This window comes from Arvicola amphibius, chromosome 2 (genome assembly GCF_903992535.2).
Source record: "Arvicola amphibius chromosome 2, mArvAmp1.2, whole genome shotgun sequence".
NCBI lineage: Eukaryota > Metazoa > Chordata > Mammalia > Rodentia > Cricetidae > Arvicola > Arvicola amphibius.
The window spans coordinates 63,796,127-63,811,713 of record NC_052048.2 but is presented as its reverse complement, the minus strand read 5'-3'; the positions used below and the strand labels follow the sequence as shown (position 1 = coordinate 63,811,713).

Genomic DNA, 15,587 nt, shown 5'->3' with positions numbered 1-15,587 from the left:
CACCCGTGTGGCTGGCAGTATGAGCACCACTGAGAAACCTGGAGCATTCTGCTGCCACCCCGCTGGTGTAACTTGTGCCCTGTGCACACAGCCCACTCTCCACAAAGCACCGCCAGAGGCCTATCACCACTCACATTTTATTGAGACCAGAGGGAGAGGGGTGCTGGCTGTTGTGAAGGAGTGTGCCCAACAGGTAGGGGGCCAGTCAGGCACATTTCACCTGGCTCCACCTTAGAAAAAGCCTGTAGCATAGGCACTGGTCCTCCCTGGGGGCCCCTAGCAGGGCTATGTGCAGACCTTTTGGGGAAAGAATGGGGGGTGGTAGCTGTCGTTCATGATGCCCACCCCAAGAATGAGATGGTCATCTGTGGCAAGGAGGGAACAAAGTCATGGCTCATCTCCAAGCGTCTGCCCAGCTCCTTCAAGTTTCTGGAAGACTTCAGTGCTCCTCTATGGATATCTTAAAAGTAGATGAAACCATTTGCTGGACCATTTCAGCTGGTTGCAGGGAAGAGTGGAGCATCCTAAATTAAGGAGCACAATCTGTCACCTGGCATTCTGCTAGAGTCCTGATGAAGACGAGCTTCTTCTATACCTTTTACGGCTAGCCACCTTGCCTGAGCATAAGAGCCAAGGCACAGGCGCAACAATCTGGAGTCTGGAGAATAGGGTAATCTCTACCTCCCCAGTGTCCAATGGGAACAGCCCAGCATCCCAGGCACAGAGTCTTGAAGTGTTCTGAAGGCCTAGACCTTTGTTCCTGCCTCTTGCTGCCAAGTGGCAGGCCATTACTTCAGCTGCAGCTGTGTAAGTGAGCAGTAAGGAAGAGGTAAGGCATCACACCACCTCTCAAGGAAACCAGTCTGCTTTCAGACTGGCCATTTTGTTGCTCCCCTCAGGTTAACAACCAGTCAAGAGGGGCCAAGCCTCAGGTGGATGGGTGAGTATGGGCCAAGGAGCCCAGAGGAAGAAAACTATGAGGCCTGGAGCCTGTTCCAGTCTCACAGCTACGGTGGACCATGGCAGGGGAAGACCAGTTCTGGAAGGCTTGGTGATGGCACAGGGCCAATGCAGCTCAGCAGCAGTGCTCAGGGCATGAGGTCTGGTGAGGGGTGGGGCTCAGGTCCAGCCTCTCTCCTTTCCTGACAGAATGCCAGAAGGGAGCAAGCGGGCAATAGGTGCAAGGGGGAAGGGCTGTTCCTTCCGACCACATTTGTGGAGGGTGGTCCCCTTCTGAGATGACATCACACGTCAGTCATCTCATCCCCTAGCTCCGCATCTTCAGGCTCTCCTTCCTCATCTTCTTCCTCTTCTTCTTCTGAGGTCACATTAGGGTCATCAGCCTCTGCCAGGCATTTGGGACAGGAACAGATGAACAAGTAGTTCTCCCTTCAAAGGAAAGGGGTGATAAGTAAGTCAGTTGCTGGGATGGAAAAGCCCAGAGCCCAACCAAGTCCCCAGCTGGCACCTGAGGATCTTGTGGCGGCTGTGGCGGCTGCGCTCCCGCTGACAGCAATCTAAGTAGCTGATACAGATTTCCTGTGGGGTAGAGAAAGGTATGAATGCCTATGCTTTCCATCAGATTAAAAAAGAGCTTCCCCAGCTAGGTAGTGGTGGCACACACCTTTAACCCCAGCACTCGGGAGGCAGATGCAGGTGGATCTCTGAGCTAAAGGTCAGCCTGGTGTACAGAACGAGTTCCAGGGCAGTCAAGGCTACACAGAAACCCTGTCTCAAAACAACAAAATAAGAACTTCCCCAACAGCTGCCATATCTATTGTCAACCACTGTTCCTTGCCTAGAAGCTAGGCCTTCAATACTCTTCAACACTGATCCATTCTCATGCCTCCAGCAGGCAAGACTTCCACCTGGGTCTGAGATAGACAAGGATGGAGGTTGGCCTCAGACCCTGAGGAAGACCATTCAGTAGGCAAGCTCTGCAGATGGGATCAGAGGTTAATCTTGGTGTGATAACTTGTATAGGAGAAAATTTTGTCAGGCTGTGACCACCAACCAGGACTCTCAATTCACACCAACCCCTGTGGCTCAAGCCACAAAGAAATGAAAAGGGTAGCTGGGGTCAGGGACCTGGGCACATAGCTCTACTTCAATCTGAGACTTTCTGAGGATGTCTGAAGAACTTGGAGGGATCAAAGCATACTCATGGCAAAAAGACTCCAGCCCTCGGGCCTGTGGTGACTCACCACCAGCCCTACAAAGGGACTCCAGCCAGTTCCTGCTTCTCCCTGGAGAGAAGCTGCAAGGTCCTATGCCCACCCGTGCTGCCCAGCCCTCTCACCTCGCCTGGCTTAATGTCCTCCAAAGCGGTAACATGCAAAAGGAAGTTGTTTTCGGGGAAGGAAGTCTCTGCATTGGGGACACAACTGTGGTTGCCTGGGTCAAAAAAGAAAGATAACGAGTGAAGTATGTCTGTGAAGAACCCAACACCTTGAACATACTAGGCAAGCATTCCACGACTGGTCTACACTCCCAGCCCTTAGTTTTGAATCAGGGTCAGGCTACCCTTGAACTTGTGATGCTCTTGCCTCTAATTCACAAGTACATCACTATGCCCAGCAATGAAAATTAGTTTTTTAAAAATGGTAATTCTAGCTGGGCAGTGTGGCACACACCTTTAATTAATCCCAGCACTTGGGGCAGGGGAAGGAGGGCAAAGGCAAGCGGATCTCTGAGTTCAAGATCAGCCTAATCTATAGTTCCAAGACAACCAGGGCTACACAGAGAAACCCTAGGGGGAGGAGGGATGGCAAGGGACGGATGACAAGGACACAAAAACAAAAGCCAACAAAACAAAAATGTAATTCTAGGGGCAGGTAGATGACTCCGCAGGTAAAGGTGCTTGTTCCAAGTCTGACAACTTCAGTATGATCCCTAGAACACACTTAGAAAGACTTGACTCTGACCTCCATATATGCACCATTGCCTGTGTGTGCATGTAAATAAACGAAAAAACAGCGGAGCAATGTGTGGTGGCACTTGCCTGGAATCATAGTACTTGGGAGGCAGTGCAAGCAGATCTATATAAAATGTTCCAGGCCAGCCAGGGCCATATAGTAAGACCGTAACTAAAAAAATACAACAACCAAATATTAAAAAAAAAAAAATAAAACTGAATTAATATTCTCAAATCTAGTGGCTCACACCTGTGATCTCGGCCCCCATGAGCCAGACAGGAGGATTTGCTGTGAGTTTGAGGCCCGACTGATGGCACAAGTGAGTTCCAGTCTAGTCAGGACTCAAGAGACTGTCTCAAAAAACAAAGCAACTAAACAAAAATAGGGCATGGCATGCCTGTAGCTCAACACTTAGAAGGTTGAGCCAGGGCGATCAGGAGCTCAAAATCAGCCTTGGCTACATAGTAAGTTCAAGGTCAACCTGGGCTACTGGAAACCCTGTCTCTAAACTTCAAAAAGGGCATTAATACTACTGAACCCTTGATCACTTTTGTGGTTAAATACTGCAGGGAAGGGCAGGTGTGAGGTCCCATATCCTGTCCCAGTACCCACTGCTCTTTCCTGAAGACCACAATGCTGATACAATGTGCCTTGCTGTATCACTGCCAGCTCTACCCTTACCCCACAAGATTGGCCATGTTCTCAGGTGTGTTCCATTGTCTCACCAAAGGAGGTGAGAGGCTCTGAGGGCATCTACAACAGACATTTATTTGTGTCTGCTGACTTAGAAGCCTTGACCACCAGCCTGGGAGGAGAGGTTATTTAGTAGTGAGGAAAGCAGGAGGTAGGAAACTGGGATCTGGAAAAGGTAGAAGGTGCAAAGGAGACTCTTCCAGCCTGAGGCCCTGTTCCAGGATCCTACAGGCCTCAGGCTCTCCCAGTGCTTCCTGACCACACCCCGCAGGGCATGCCTCCCTTTCCAAGAAGCAGGGCTCTGTGCCTCCCCCTTAGGGGACATGGCCTACTATAACTGTCTACTAAAACACAAGCTGAAGGCTGGGGATGAATCCTTGGGTTTGGCATCCAGTAACACGGCAAACAAGCAAAATGAATGAGTGAATGAATGAAAATGATAGAGCAATAATTTCCAAAGAAACACAGACCTAACCTCATTTCTAGACTTGCCCTAGTCAGCCCAAACAGGGCAAACTGGGAAAGACGAGCTGGTAAGGGCAGAACCATGTGGGCTCATCCCTCCCCAGTGCCAAGACTCACAGCAGCTCTGAAGCACGAAGAGGCCAGATCCTTCACAGTTCAGGAACTCGCCGGTTGCTGTAAGAAAGTAATGTGAAGACATCAGTGGGAAAAGGAAACTAAACTCCTTCAAGAACAAGACACCAGCTCAGCTGTCCTGCCACCCCTCCAAATTAGACACCCAGGTTCTAGTATTGTACCCAAACTTGCTTCTCTGATTCTGAACAAACCTTGCTTTTCTGTCTGTACCACTGCCTGTTTATCTGGTACTCTCCCTCTTCTCAGCATGCAGCCTCTATCTCTGGATAGATCTCAGGACCATTTCTCATCTGCACGTCTTGTGGCTTGAGCTAAAGCGTTCCATGGGCGCACAGGGGTTCCCTTTCCCTACCATGAGCTTAGCCCTCCCTGGCAAGAACTGTACCCACTCTCTGACTAGGGGAGTTCTAAGAATGGGGGAAGCCCATCTTACCAACCTGCCTCAATGTCCTTGTACAGCTGGTCAATGAAGGTGTCCAGCTGTTCCCGGTCCTGCGGCTTCAGCTCCAGAGCATCACAGGCATGCACCCACTGGCTGAGGGAGCTGCAAGCCCCAGCAGCCCACGGTTGGAAACAGCCCAGCTCACAAGGCTCTCTCCATGTCTAAGCATGTTAAGCCCAGGCAGAAGAGTCTCCCACCCTACCTTGTTCTTTTTCTAAAGGACCCTATCTTCCCAAAAGAACAGCAAATTCCCCTGTCTTATTCCTCCCATCCCAATCCCACCCATCTTGAAAGAATCTGTGACTATCTTCCTACATTAATCCCCCATCTGAACCCCAAGGGACTACTTAATAGGTCTAGAACATTCTCTCCTGACCTGGTTCCAATCCCTTGACCATTGGTCCCAACAAGGGCAAAGAGAGACCGGAATCCATCTGGCGTGAACCACTGTAGGGAGAGAGAGGTGAGCCTTGGGCTGCTCTTCCTAATCCAGCTCTACAGTGGAGGCTTCTGAGAGCTGGCCTCACTTCAGCTCCACACCTGGAGCACCGGGAAGAGAGACTTCAGGTCCCACCCTGCCACACTCACCTGGCTGAGGGTCTCCTCGTAAAGGGCCTCTGTGAAAAGGCTACGCAGAAGTTCCAGCTGGCCCTGGTTTAGGGGAAACAGAGGGACACTTGCAGCCCAGGAAACTTCCCCTTAGTACCAGGTAGTAAGTTGAGAAAAAAAAGTGAAAGAGGGAAAAGGAGTCAGATGTGTGGCCTGAGCTTCCCCTGGGGACAGAGGCAGTACTCCTCTCCAGCTGTCTGAGCGATCCGAGTGAGGGTGTGAGCCCCAAGCTTCTTCCTGTTTCTAGTACTTGCTCCAGCAAGGCTGAGGAAGCACCATCCTCACCCTCCCTTGGAGCTTCCCTGAGACTTGCTTGGCCTCTGACAAGCTTGCCTTTCTCCTTCTTTATTCCTGTTGTTGTTTGTTTGAGACAGGGTTTCTCTGTGTAACAACCCTGGCTGTCCTGGAACTCATTCTGTAGAGCAAGGCTGGCTTTGAACTCACATTCACCTGCCTCTGCCTCCCGAGTGCGTCACTGCCATCAGTTCTTCTTTTCTCTAGATCCAGTAAGCAACACCCTGAGCTACATCTTTGGCACAGCTGCATTCCCACCCTCTGTCTGCCTCCCTTGGACAGTCTCTACCCTCTGGCGGCTTCCCCACTTTGGCAGCTCCAAAGGAAGGCTGAGGTCTTAGTGTCCTATTCTCACCCCGCGAATTTCACACCTCTCCTGACCTGTGGACCCCAGCCCCCACTCTCCAGGAAACTGCTGTACCACTGCTGCCTTCCTCACGAGTCTTGCCTTCCACATGCTGGGACAAGCACTCTCGGGTAGGACATGCAACCCCTCTTCCCTACTTCCAATGTTAGGTCTATATTTAGGTCACAAAGGTAAATGGGGCCAGGAATGCAAATTCTTTGGGGAGAGTTTTAGAACCAGGCTTTAACTCCTACTGTAGCTGAAAAGAGACCAAATGTGAAGTTAGTCCCCTAAAGGTAGCCACAGACACCACAGGCTACTTGAAGGGCAGGGGAAAGAGGCCATGGGAGAAAACCAACCTTGAATTTGTCCCCCAGGAGTTTGTGGACAATTTCCTCCTCCTCGTTGGCTGTTTTGCTGCAGAACTGGGAAAAAAGCCTGACCCAGTGGTCCTTGTCCTTGGCCTGTAGGACAAAGACACATGAGGGCCATGTGCCCATGTGGAACAGAGGGCTTATGTTTCTCAAGTCCCTTCCATTAGGGAATCACCATCCAAGAGCCCAGGTCTCCCTCCCCACTCTGCCCACACAGCCATTTCCTAGCTGGAGCGGGGCTTGCCAATTCCAAACACTATGAAAATAGAAGGCCACTGAGGAAGAACAATACAGACATGGCATCTCTCACTTCATGTGAGAGATTCTGTCCTGGAACACTGGTGCCTGTCAGTCAAATTCAGGAACTGCTGCTACATAAGACAGACATCTCATAGAAAATTTAAAACAGGCAAAACCAGAGCCTGTTTTCTGGCTAGCATGCACTAGAGGTTCTACATAGCAAGTAGCTATCTTTCAAGAAAATCCAGGAGCAAGGGCATCCAAACAAGGTCAGATAACTGAGCCCCAGGGTTGACCGGGGGTCAGTTTCTCTGGCTCACCTGTTTCACTGTGGCCACCATCCGAGCCATCAGCATTATACTTGCTGTCTCCGGAGGATAGTGAACACTCCTGAGGAAAGAGAAAGTATAGCCTAGAAATTCCCTCCCTAGGGGCAGCCCATTCTGATAGCCACAGAGACACTTCCTGCCCATCTATCGGTTATGAAAGGCAGTACTCAGGCAAATTTGTATCCTTAGGGTATCTCTCTGTGGGTCTGAAAAGGGAAGAAGACTAGGGCTGGCTGCTCAGATTAAAGGCAGGATGCCAAAAACTGTGACTTCTGTTTAAGCCTAACAGTGGAGAACACATTTTGGGGATGGAGCTCCCAACATCTCCCAACAGCTGTGGAGGCAAGGGTAAAGAGAAGAAGAGACCTACCTCCATGCCTCCTGCAGCCTATTGAGGGGGTGCCGGGGGTCGTCCTGGGATGGGCCTGGGCACAGGATGCGGTGGTATTGCTCCGCAGCTGCCAGCCGACACTCTGCACTGCAGTACATCACCTGTGAGGTGGGGTGAACGTTAGCCCCCAGGACCTGGGTACTCACCTCGTTCAACTTCATTCTTTCTCAGAGAAGATAATACAGATGTTATAGGGGCATGCACCTAACCTAACCTTGTTATACTACATGAAGGGAGGAGCTTCTCAGCTTCTGGCAGACTTCTAAGAAAAAGGCATGTCCTGCCATACCTGCTTTCTGGCTGATGGACAATGACCGCAAGGAAGCTCAGCAATTACTGGGCCCTTTCACTGTCACACAAGGACTGTGATCCTTGAGGAACGGACCAAGTAGGTTCAAACTTTGTCTTGCCAGTGAAGGCTTAACTAAAGTCTCCTTGGCCTTTTCCCTTCCCTGTGCATTCCCAGGGGTGCTCACCTGGCAGTGGGGGCAGTTCTGGTGGAGGTCCTTGCGCACACTGCACAGTTCTGGGTGTGGGAGAACCTGGCCTGCTTTCCCAGTCAGCCTCTGGGCATTCTCCTCTGCCTTCTCCAGTGCCCGAAGACAGTGGTCACAGGCTGCAAGGAAGCCAGACACAGTGAGTGCCCTCTTTCAAGAACCCGCTAGCTCTCCTGATCTCCTCCACTGTCTTTCCATCAGACTCAGTCATGGGGATCCCTGCCTCAGACTGGTGCTCCTTCTAGTTTGTCTCTAGCTTAAGAAATATATGGAAAGGCCTGTGGCTGGCAAAGCTACGGATCCCACTTGCTCTGGCCCTTAACTCAGTCTTCACTGAGCATGGGTTATGCACCATCTTTTAGTAGGGACGTCTAATTTGGTACAGAGCCCTTCAGCATGATATCCAGACACTTATATTATGGTTGCAGACTCTAAGTTTTGTCTAAGAGAGCATCCTCCCGAAGAAGCATTTTGGAGGGACCTCCCATGACAGGTACACAGTCCCAAACACAGAGGTGAGCAGAGATGTGGTTCTCAGGCCCTGTTCTCTAGGGAAAGACAGCATTTCCTCCCATCACCCAGAGAGTTGGCCTGAAGATGTGTGAGGCTCTCTTCCATGCACAAAATGGCTGGGCCCAGCCGCCACCTGAAGCAGGCAAGATGTACTCACCTCGATACCGATAAAGTGCATTCCAGAGAAACTGTGAAGCCACCAGGGGCCTTTCAATGAAGATGGTCTCTCCCTTCCGGATCAGCTGTGTGGCAAACAGCCCCTTTCCCTAAAAGGGCAGAGAACAGACAGGGTAAGAAATGGCTCCAAACCTGCCATAGAGCCACATGCCTATTATAATCCTAGCACATGGAAACAGGGGGATCAGTAATTCAAGGCTAGCCTGGGCTACGTAAGACCTTTTAAAAAAAACAAAAAACAAAAAACCAGGCTTGAAAGATCGGTCAGTAGTTAAGTGTACTTGTATAATCATGAGGACCAGCGTGTGGATCCCAGTACCCACACAAGTAATCCAGGTGTCTCTACAAATGCCTTAACCCCAGCTCCAAAGAAGGCAGAGACAGGAAGATCACTGGGGCCTGCAGGGTATGAGCCAAGCGAAGATATGAGCCCGAGATTCAGGAAGAGACCCTACCTCAGAATAGGTGGAAGGTAATGCAAGAAGACACACAATGCTCTCTTCTAGCCTCTGTGCACACACACAGGCGTGGGCACATGCACACAGATGCATACACACACAAAAGTAAAAACAGGCTGAAGAGTTGGCTCAACAGTTTACAACAGCTTAGAACACTGGCTGTTCTTCCACATGACCCAAGTTTGGCTCCCAGCACTCTCATCAAGCAGCTTACACTGAAGGCCTCCGCTGACACTAAGCACTTGTAGGATACACTTAGGCAAATACACATATAAAAATAACTTTTAACAAAGACACAGTTCCAAGAGCTCTCAGGAGGTGAGAGAGGTCATGAGCCTCCTTAAATGCTGACTGACCTACTGTCAGCTGCACCTCTCTCCGTCCACAGGACTGAAGTACCTGGTCAAGGAGGGAGCCACCTCAGCAGCCACCTGGATACCTGGAGATAGACATTTCAGAATAGCTGGGGGCAAGGCCAAGATTCCTAGTAGGCTGGGGCTTCTTATACCAGCAGTGGCTATCAGGACGGCACTGTCCTCAATTCCCCTAGAAACACTGCTGCTCAGGGTTACAGAGAAATCCTAGAACCCAGCAGAAAGCAGCCCAGTCCCGGGGAGAACTGATCTCTTCTTTGGTCAGGGCTCAGGGCATGCACAAAGCACTAAATCTGTCCTAGAGCCAGCTCCCAACACCCCCTGGGACCCTCCCAGTGCACTGCTTCCGATTGGAGAAGTGGGTAATCCAGTAATTCAGCCAGGCAGTTTCCGAGGTGTGGCGATATAGTGCACGTGAGCCCTCATGAACTCGACCTTGTCACTAGCCAGTGTTTAAATGGCAAATCTCAGGCCCTGCCCAGACCCGTAAATCAGAATCTGCATCTTTATGTTGGTGTGTGTGTCTATGTGTCTGTGTGTGATGCACATGTGTGAGTGCAGATGCTGTGTGGCAGACAGATGACAACCTTCAAGCAGTCGTGGGGTTCGGTTCTCTCCTGTCACTATGGGAACAGGGGAATGAACTCAGGTTGTTAGGCTTGCATGACAAGCACTTTTCCCATCTGAGCAATCTCATAGGCAAAAAAATCTGCATCTTAATAGGATTCTGGAAATTTCTATGTATACTAAAGGTTAAGAAGAATATTCTGAGTCAGATAATGGTGGTGTATGCCTTTAATCCTAGTACTAGGGAGGCAGAGGCAGGCAGATTTCTTTCTGAGTTCAAAACCTAGAGTCTACATAGTGCATTCCAGGACAGCCAGGACTATACAGAGAAACCCTGTCTTGAAAATAAAAAGCCTAACCTGGCACACCTTACACATCAGGACAAAAAGAGAGGAGACAGCCCTTAAACTATTCTCTAACACACACACACACACACATACTCTGAAGGACAAATGGACAGACAGACAGACACTGGCTTCAAACTTGTCCTCTGGAATACTAAAGTTACAGGTATCAGCTACCACCTCTGGTTCTACTGCTATCTTCTGAGAAAGCTTAAGAACTCACGAGAACTTGGAGCCTAGGCAGTTAATGGTTCTGCTGACACTGCTTCAGCAAGTGATGGTGCCCCTGCCAACAGGAGCTGCCATCACAAACTGGCAGAGAAAATGCCCTGTCACTGTGCTCGCCACAGCAGCTTCCTGTTTCCCTTCAGCACTGGCACTGGATACAGATGGGCCTTTGGCACACTCAGAGCAAATCTCAACCTATGCATAACCCAGATAGCTTCTCTTTCTTTTAAACTAACCCTGAACGTGTGCTAGTTCTTCCAAAGGTAGGGATAACAGGTTTGTGCCACTACCCAGCTCCAAAAGCTGATTATAAGACAGAGAAGGTGAAATAAGGTGAGAGCGAAGCCCAGAACTCCCCTTGACTCCTTTCTGGAAGCCTTATTTCTACACTTTGTTGCCCCTGGGATCAACCAAGCAAAATGAAAACTCAGCCTTCACGGATGGGACAAAGCAGCAACAACAGAGAGACTCATGTGACCTCTGACAATTTCAAATCTTGAAACTGGGTAACTAACCAGACATGGTGGTGCATGACTTTAATCCCAGTACCAAAGGTTAAGAAGCCTAGCTGGCACACTTCAAACATCAGGATGAAAAGTGAGGGAAACAACCCTTGAACTATTCTTTCTCTCTCCCCCGCTTACACAAACACACACACCACACAGGCTGACTTAAAACTCATTTTATCCTCTGGAGTGCAGAAGCAGGCAGATCTCTGATGCAGAGGGAGAGGCCACACTGATCTATAGAATGACTTCCATGACAGCCAAGCCTACACAGAGAAATCCTGTCGAGGAAAAATAAAAAAAAAAAAAAGGATACCTATACATCTCCCTCTCCCTCAAGTCCTGGATGACCAAACACAGAAAATATTTAGTCACCAAAGCAAAGGAAAGCCAGAGGAATGGTGGTTGGTGTCTGTAACCCCAACATTTAGGAGTTCAAGGTCACTCAAAAAAACAACAGGACTAGAGAGATGGTTCTGCTGTTAAGAACAGACTGCTCTTCTAGAGGAAGTGGGTTCTTTCCCAGTACCCACATGGAAGCTCACAACTGTCTGTAACTCCAGTCCCAGGGGATCTTACACCTTCACACCAATGCACCTAAAATAAATTTAAAATTAAAAAACAAGCCGGGCAGCGGTGGTGCATGCCTTTAATCCCAGCACTTGGGAGGCAGAGGCAGGCGGATCTCTGTGAGTTCGAGACCAGCCTGGTCTACAAGAGCTAGTTCCAGGACAGGCTCCAAAGCTACAGAGAAACCCTGTCTCGAAAAACACCAAAAAAAAAAAAAAAAATTAAAAAACAAAACAAATAAAAACAAGCAAAGAGAAAGAGAAAGAATCAAGAGTTTTTCCTTTCTAATGTCACTCAGTCCTCAAACATACAAAAGTATTTCAAAGCCGGGCGGTGGTGGCGCACGCCTTTAATCCCAGCACTCGGGAGGCAGAGGCAGGCGGATCTCTGTGAGTTTGAGGCCAGCCTGGTCTACAAGAGCTAGTTCCAGGACAGGCTCTAAAAAAGCTTCAGAGAAACCCTGTCTCGAAAAACCAAAAAAAAAAAAAAAAAAAAAAAAAAAAAAAAAAAAAAAAGTATTTCAAGAAAAACAGCTCCAATGCAGATCAGGAAGCATGCAAGATTGGGCACTGGAGCTCACATCTGTTGTCTCTGAATCTGGGAGGCTGATGCAAGAGGACGACCTTAAATTAAAGGCTAACCCGAACTACATAATGTGGCTCTCTGCCTTCCTCATGTGTGGCGGCCCCAACCATAACCTTACTTTCGTTGCTACTTCATAACTGTACTTTGGTACTGTTATGAATTGTAATTGAGCATCTGTCTTCTGACGGTCTTAGGCAACCCTGTGAAAGGGTCATTCGACCCCAAAGGGACTGTGACTCACAGGCTGAGAGAACCACTGACTTATAATACATGGTAAGACCACATCAGATGGAAGAAGAGGACAAGAGAAGGGAGGAAAAGAGGGCGGGAAGACAAACTTTAAGAGATGATTATACAGGGGGGCTGGAGAGATGGCTCAGCGGTTAAGAGCATTGCCTGCTCTTCCAAAGGTCCTGAGTTCAATTCCCAGCAACCACATGATGGCTCACAACCATCTGTAATGAGGTCTGGTGCCCTCTTCTGGCCTTCAGGCATACACACAGAAAGAATATTGTATACATAATAAATAAATAAATATTAAAAAAAACCAGCATGTCCTGTTGGGAGTGGTGGCTCACAGATATATATGTCCAGCGTCATTCTTCAGGGGACAGTTCTCAAAAACTTTCTAACCTAAGGCAGGCATAAGTGTGGTAGCCTGAGGAAGAAATAAAATATTATAATATTTTATTTCTATTATAATATTATAATATAATATTATAATATTGAGCACAAAGGGAGAATAAATCAGTCACAACAGATGGCACAGCTGCCAGACGCCCACGATAAGCTTTAAGTCCACACAGGAAGGCAAGTCTCCCCAGCAGGAGGTTAGGGCTAAGCAGAGGAACGTGACTAGTTGGAGTTCCTGTTTGTTTTTGAGGCAAGATTTTCCTCTCTACCCCAGGTTGACCTAGAACTCACAACAGTCCTCCTGCCTCAGTTTCCTGAGTGCTGGAGTACAGGCCAGGGCTAATCACCAGCTGGGGTCCCGAGAGAAGGCTAGGACAGAACTAGCATGGAGATTGGCGGAAGTGAAAAATGAGCAGGAAGTGAAGAACGGAGAAGGCCAGAATAGGGGAGGGGTAGTAGAGATGAAAGATGATTATTAGGGGATCTGAGACACCTCCAACTGTGGGACCTGAACAGCTAAGGACACAAAGGATATAGGAGCTGACTTTGCACCCAAGGAGAGGAGTGCTCCCAATGCCTGCAGAACAGAAAGACTAAAGGAGTTTGGGATGGGAACCTGTACCATATGGAGATGCTGACAGCAGACGACACCCTGAGCCAAGGACCAAGGATATGCACATTATTATTACTATATTATTACTAATTCAACTCGACGTTTACCCTTAGGAATGCAAACGATAAACCATTTGCATATGTCGACTGGCAGAGTCATAGAGGAAGAAAGAGTGCTGGGTAATAACCAAGTCTCTCTGCACTGAAACCCAGCAGTGAGACCTTTGCTCCCAGGGGTGATGAATAAGCTTGACATAAAGGAGCCATAGTAAAGATCTGGCTGAGTGAAGTGTGGCTCTCCCCTGAAACACATCAGTCAACTCTAACCAAACAGAAATGGACTCAAGGATATGGAAAATGTACTGAAGAAAACAGGGGAGAGGGTGTTTCAGCCACTACCAAGCAGTAACCCAGCCCGTGGGAGGTGAGGCAGGAAGATCAGTTCAAGGCCAGCCTGGACTACGTGAAGCCCTCATTTCAAACTAAAAAGGTAGCTTTTAAAGATGTAACTTTAATATACATACATGTGCACAAGTACAATACCAAGTGATTTTTATCTTTATTTATGTGCATGTTCTATTCTACAAAGAACTAATAAAACACGATAATAGAGTCGGGCACAGTGGTACACGCCTTTAATCCCAGTCCTGGAGAGGCAAAGGTCAGCCTGGTCTACAAACACAGTGAGTTCGAGGCCAGCCAGAGCTATACAGTGAGACCCTGTCACTAAATCATAACCATTTTCTTATTTAAAACCCTTCAGATAAGCATTCGGTGTGTGGGTTCTGGTCCAAGCTCCCTAACTCTCCAAGCCTCCACCCATACCTCATTGAGAAGAGACGCTGGGGTGCCAGGGTGATTTATACCTCAGTTCCCTTGGCTAAGCACTCCCCACCCACCGCCTTCTGATCAGCAAGCTAAGCCCCACACCTAGCCAAGAGCTTCCCAACCTAGTCCAGGAGATTGTCCCAACCCCAGGACCTCCCAGAGCCTCAACTCCACCCAGGACATCGCAGCATCGCCACGAGCCAGTGGGCCGTGTTCCGCCGGGAGGGGTGCGCACGCAGGCTCCAGGGTGAGCTTCCCCCGCGCGAAATCGCCACGAGCCTGGGAGCGAGGGCAGACCCTGCGCCCCGGGCCCGAGCAGGGGCTAGGCCGGCGCCGAGCGGGCCGAACTCCAGCCTGTGGGCACGGGTCCCCGGGGCGTCTCCCCCGGCGGGATCCCGTCCGGCCTCACCTTGGCGCTGCTCACAAAACGGACTTCCACGGCGCCCCGGGCGCCGCCCGCCACGCCCACGCAGAAGGAGAACACGTCGCACATGGAGGCAGCCATCTTGGGCACGCCTCCGCCTTCTGACCCTTGACCCCGTCCCGGGAGGCCCCGCCCATCGAGCCGCCGAGCGCCCACCCTCCATCCGCACCCCGCCCCAGGATGTGCTGAGCCACACCGCTGGCTTTGCTCTGCAGCGAGTCAAGGTTTTGGATGTCTTGGTCGCTTGACCGGGAGGACCGGGCCTGCCTGTGTGCTTGCCCTTCTGGTAGACTGTGTTTCAGACTCGGTGGCCAGTGTCGGAGTCTACTAATGACGGCTGACGAAGTAGCCCAGAGGGAGCCCCCTAGCGCCACAAAAACAAAAACCCAGTCTGTGTTCATAAGTGTCCCATTGTTGCTTCTTTTCGCGTTGTCTGGTTTTTGAGACAGGGTCTCACTATGTACCCCAGGCTGGCCACGAGCTTGCAGACATCCTCCTGCTTCAGAAACCCTTCACTGTCCTCCCAACAATGAACAAAGCCTTTTTTATTTATTTTTAACAAATTTATTTATTTATTTATAATGCATACAGCATTCTGCCTGCTTGTGTCCCTGCAAACCAGAAGAAGGCACCAGATCTCATTACAGATGGTTGTGAGCTACCATGTGGTTGCTGGGAATTGAACTCATGACCTCTGGAAGAGCAGCCAGCGCTCTTAACCTTTGAGCCATCTCTCCAGCCCCAACAAAACCTTTTTTAGACTGGGAGAAGATGTGTTACAGCAGAAGACTGACTTACTCATTTTCTCTTTGATCCTCATCCTGAAAGGTAGAAGCAGTTTAGTTGCTGGGGCTCACTCACAGTTTAAAAACTCCCCTGCCTCGGTTGGCAACATTTCTGCTCTACAGTTGCTAGGGTGCTTGCCTTGCATGCAGGTAGAGAGTTTGAGCCCCAACACTGCCTAAACCCAACACGATGGCTACACCTAATACCTCTGCACTGAGAGGACCGGAATTTCAAGGTTGTCCTCAACTACAT

The 15,587-nt window shown here is 49.6% G+C and overlaps 1 protein-coding gene across 1 annotated transcript; it reads right to left on the bottom strand.

The window, feature by feature from the left end:
* Positions 1 to 118: 118 nt before the first annotated feature.
* Smyd5 (SMYD family member 5) lies at positions 119 to 14,649 on the bottom strand. The gene is made up of 13 exons (XM_038318904.2): positions 14,535 to 14,649; positions 8,401 to 8,509; positions 7,710 to 7,849; positions 7,213 to 7,334; positions 6,834 to 6,903; positions 6,259 to 6,363; positions 5,239 to 5,301; positions 5,027 to 5,097; positions 4,646 to 4,752; positions 4,191 to 4,247; positions 2,300 to 2,394; positions 1,469 to 1,539; positions 119 to 1,389 (listed from the first exon to the last, which is right to left on the bottom strand). The coding sequence occupies exons 1-13, from the start codon at positions 14,628 to 14,630 to the stop codon at positions 1,245 to 1,247; spliced, it is 1,251 nt and encodes a 416-aa protein (XP_038174832.1). The 5' UTR covers positions 14,631 to 14,649; the 3' UTR covers positions 119 to 1,244.
* Between the last annotated feature and the right edge of the window lie 938 nt (positions 14,650 to 15,587).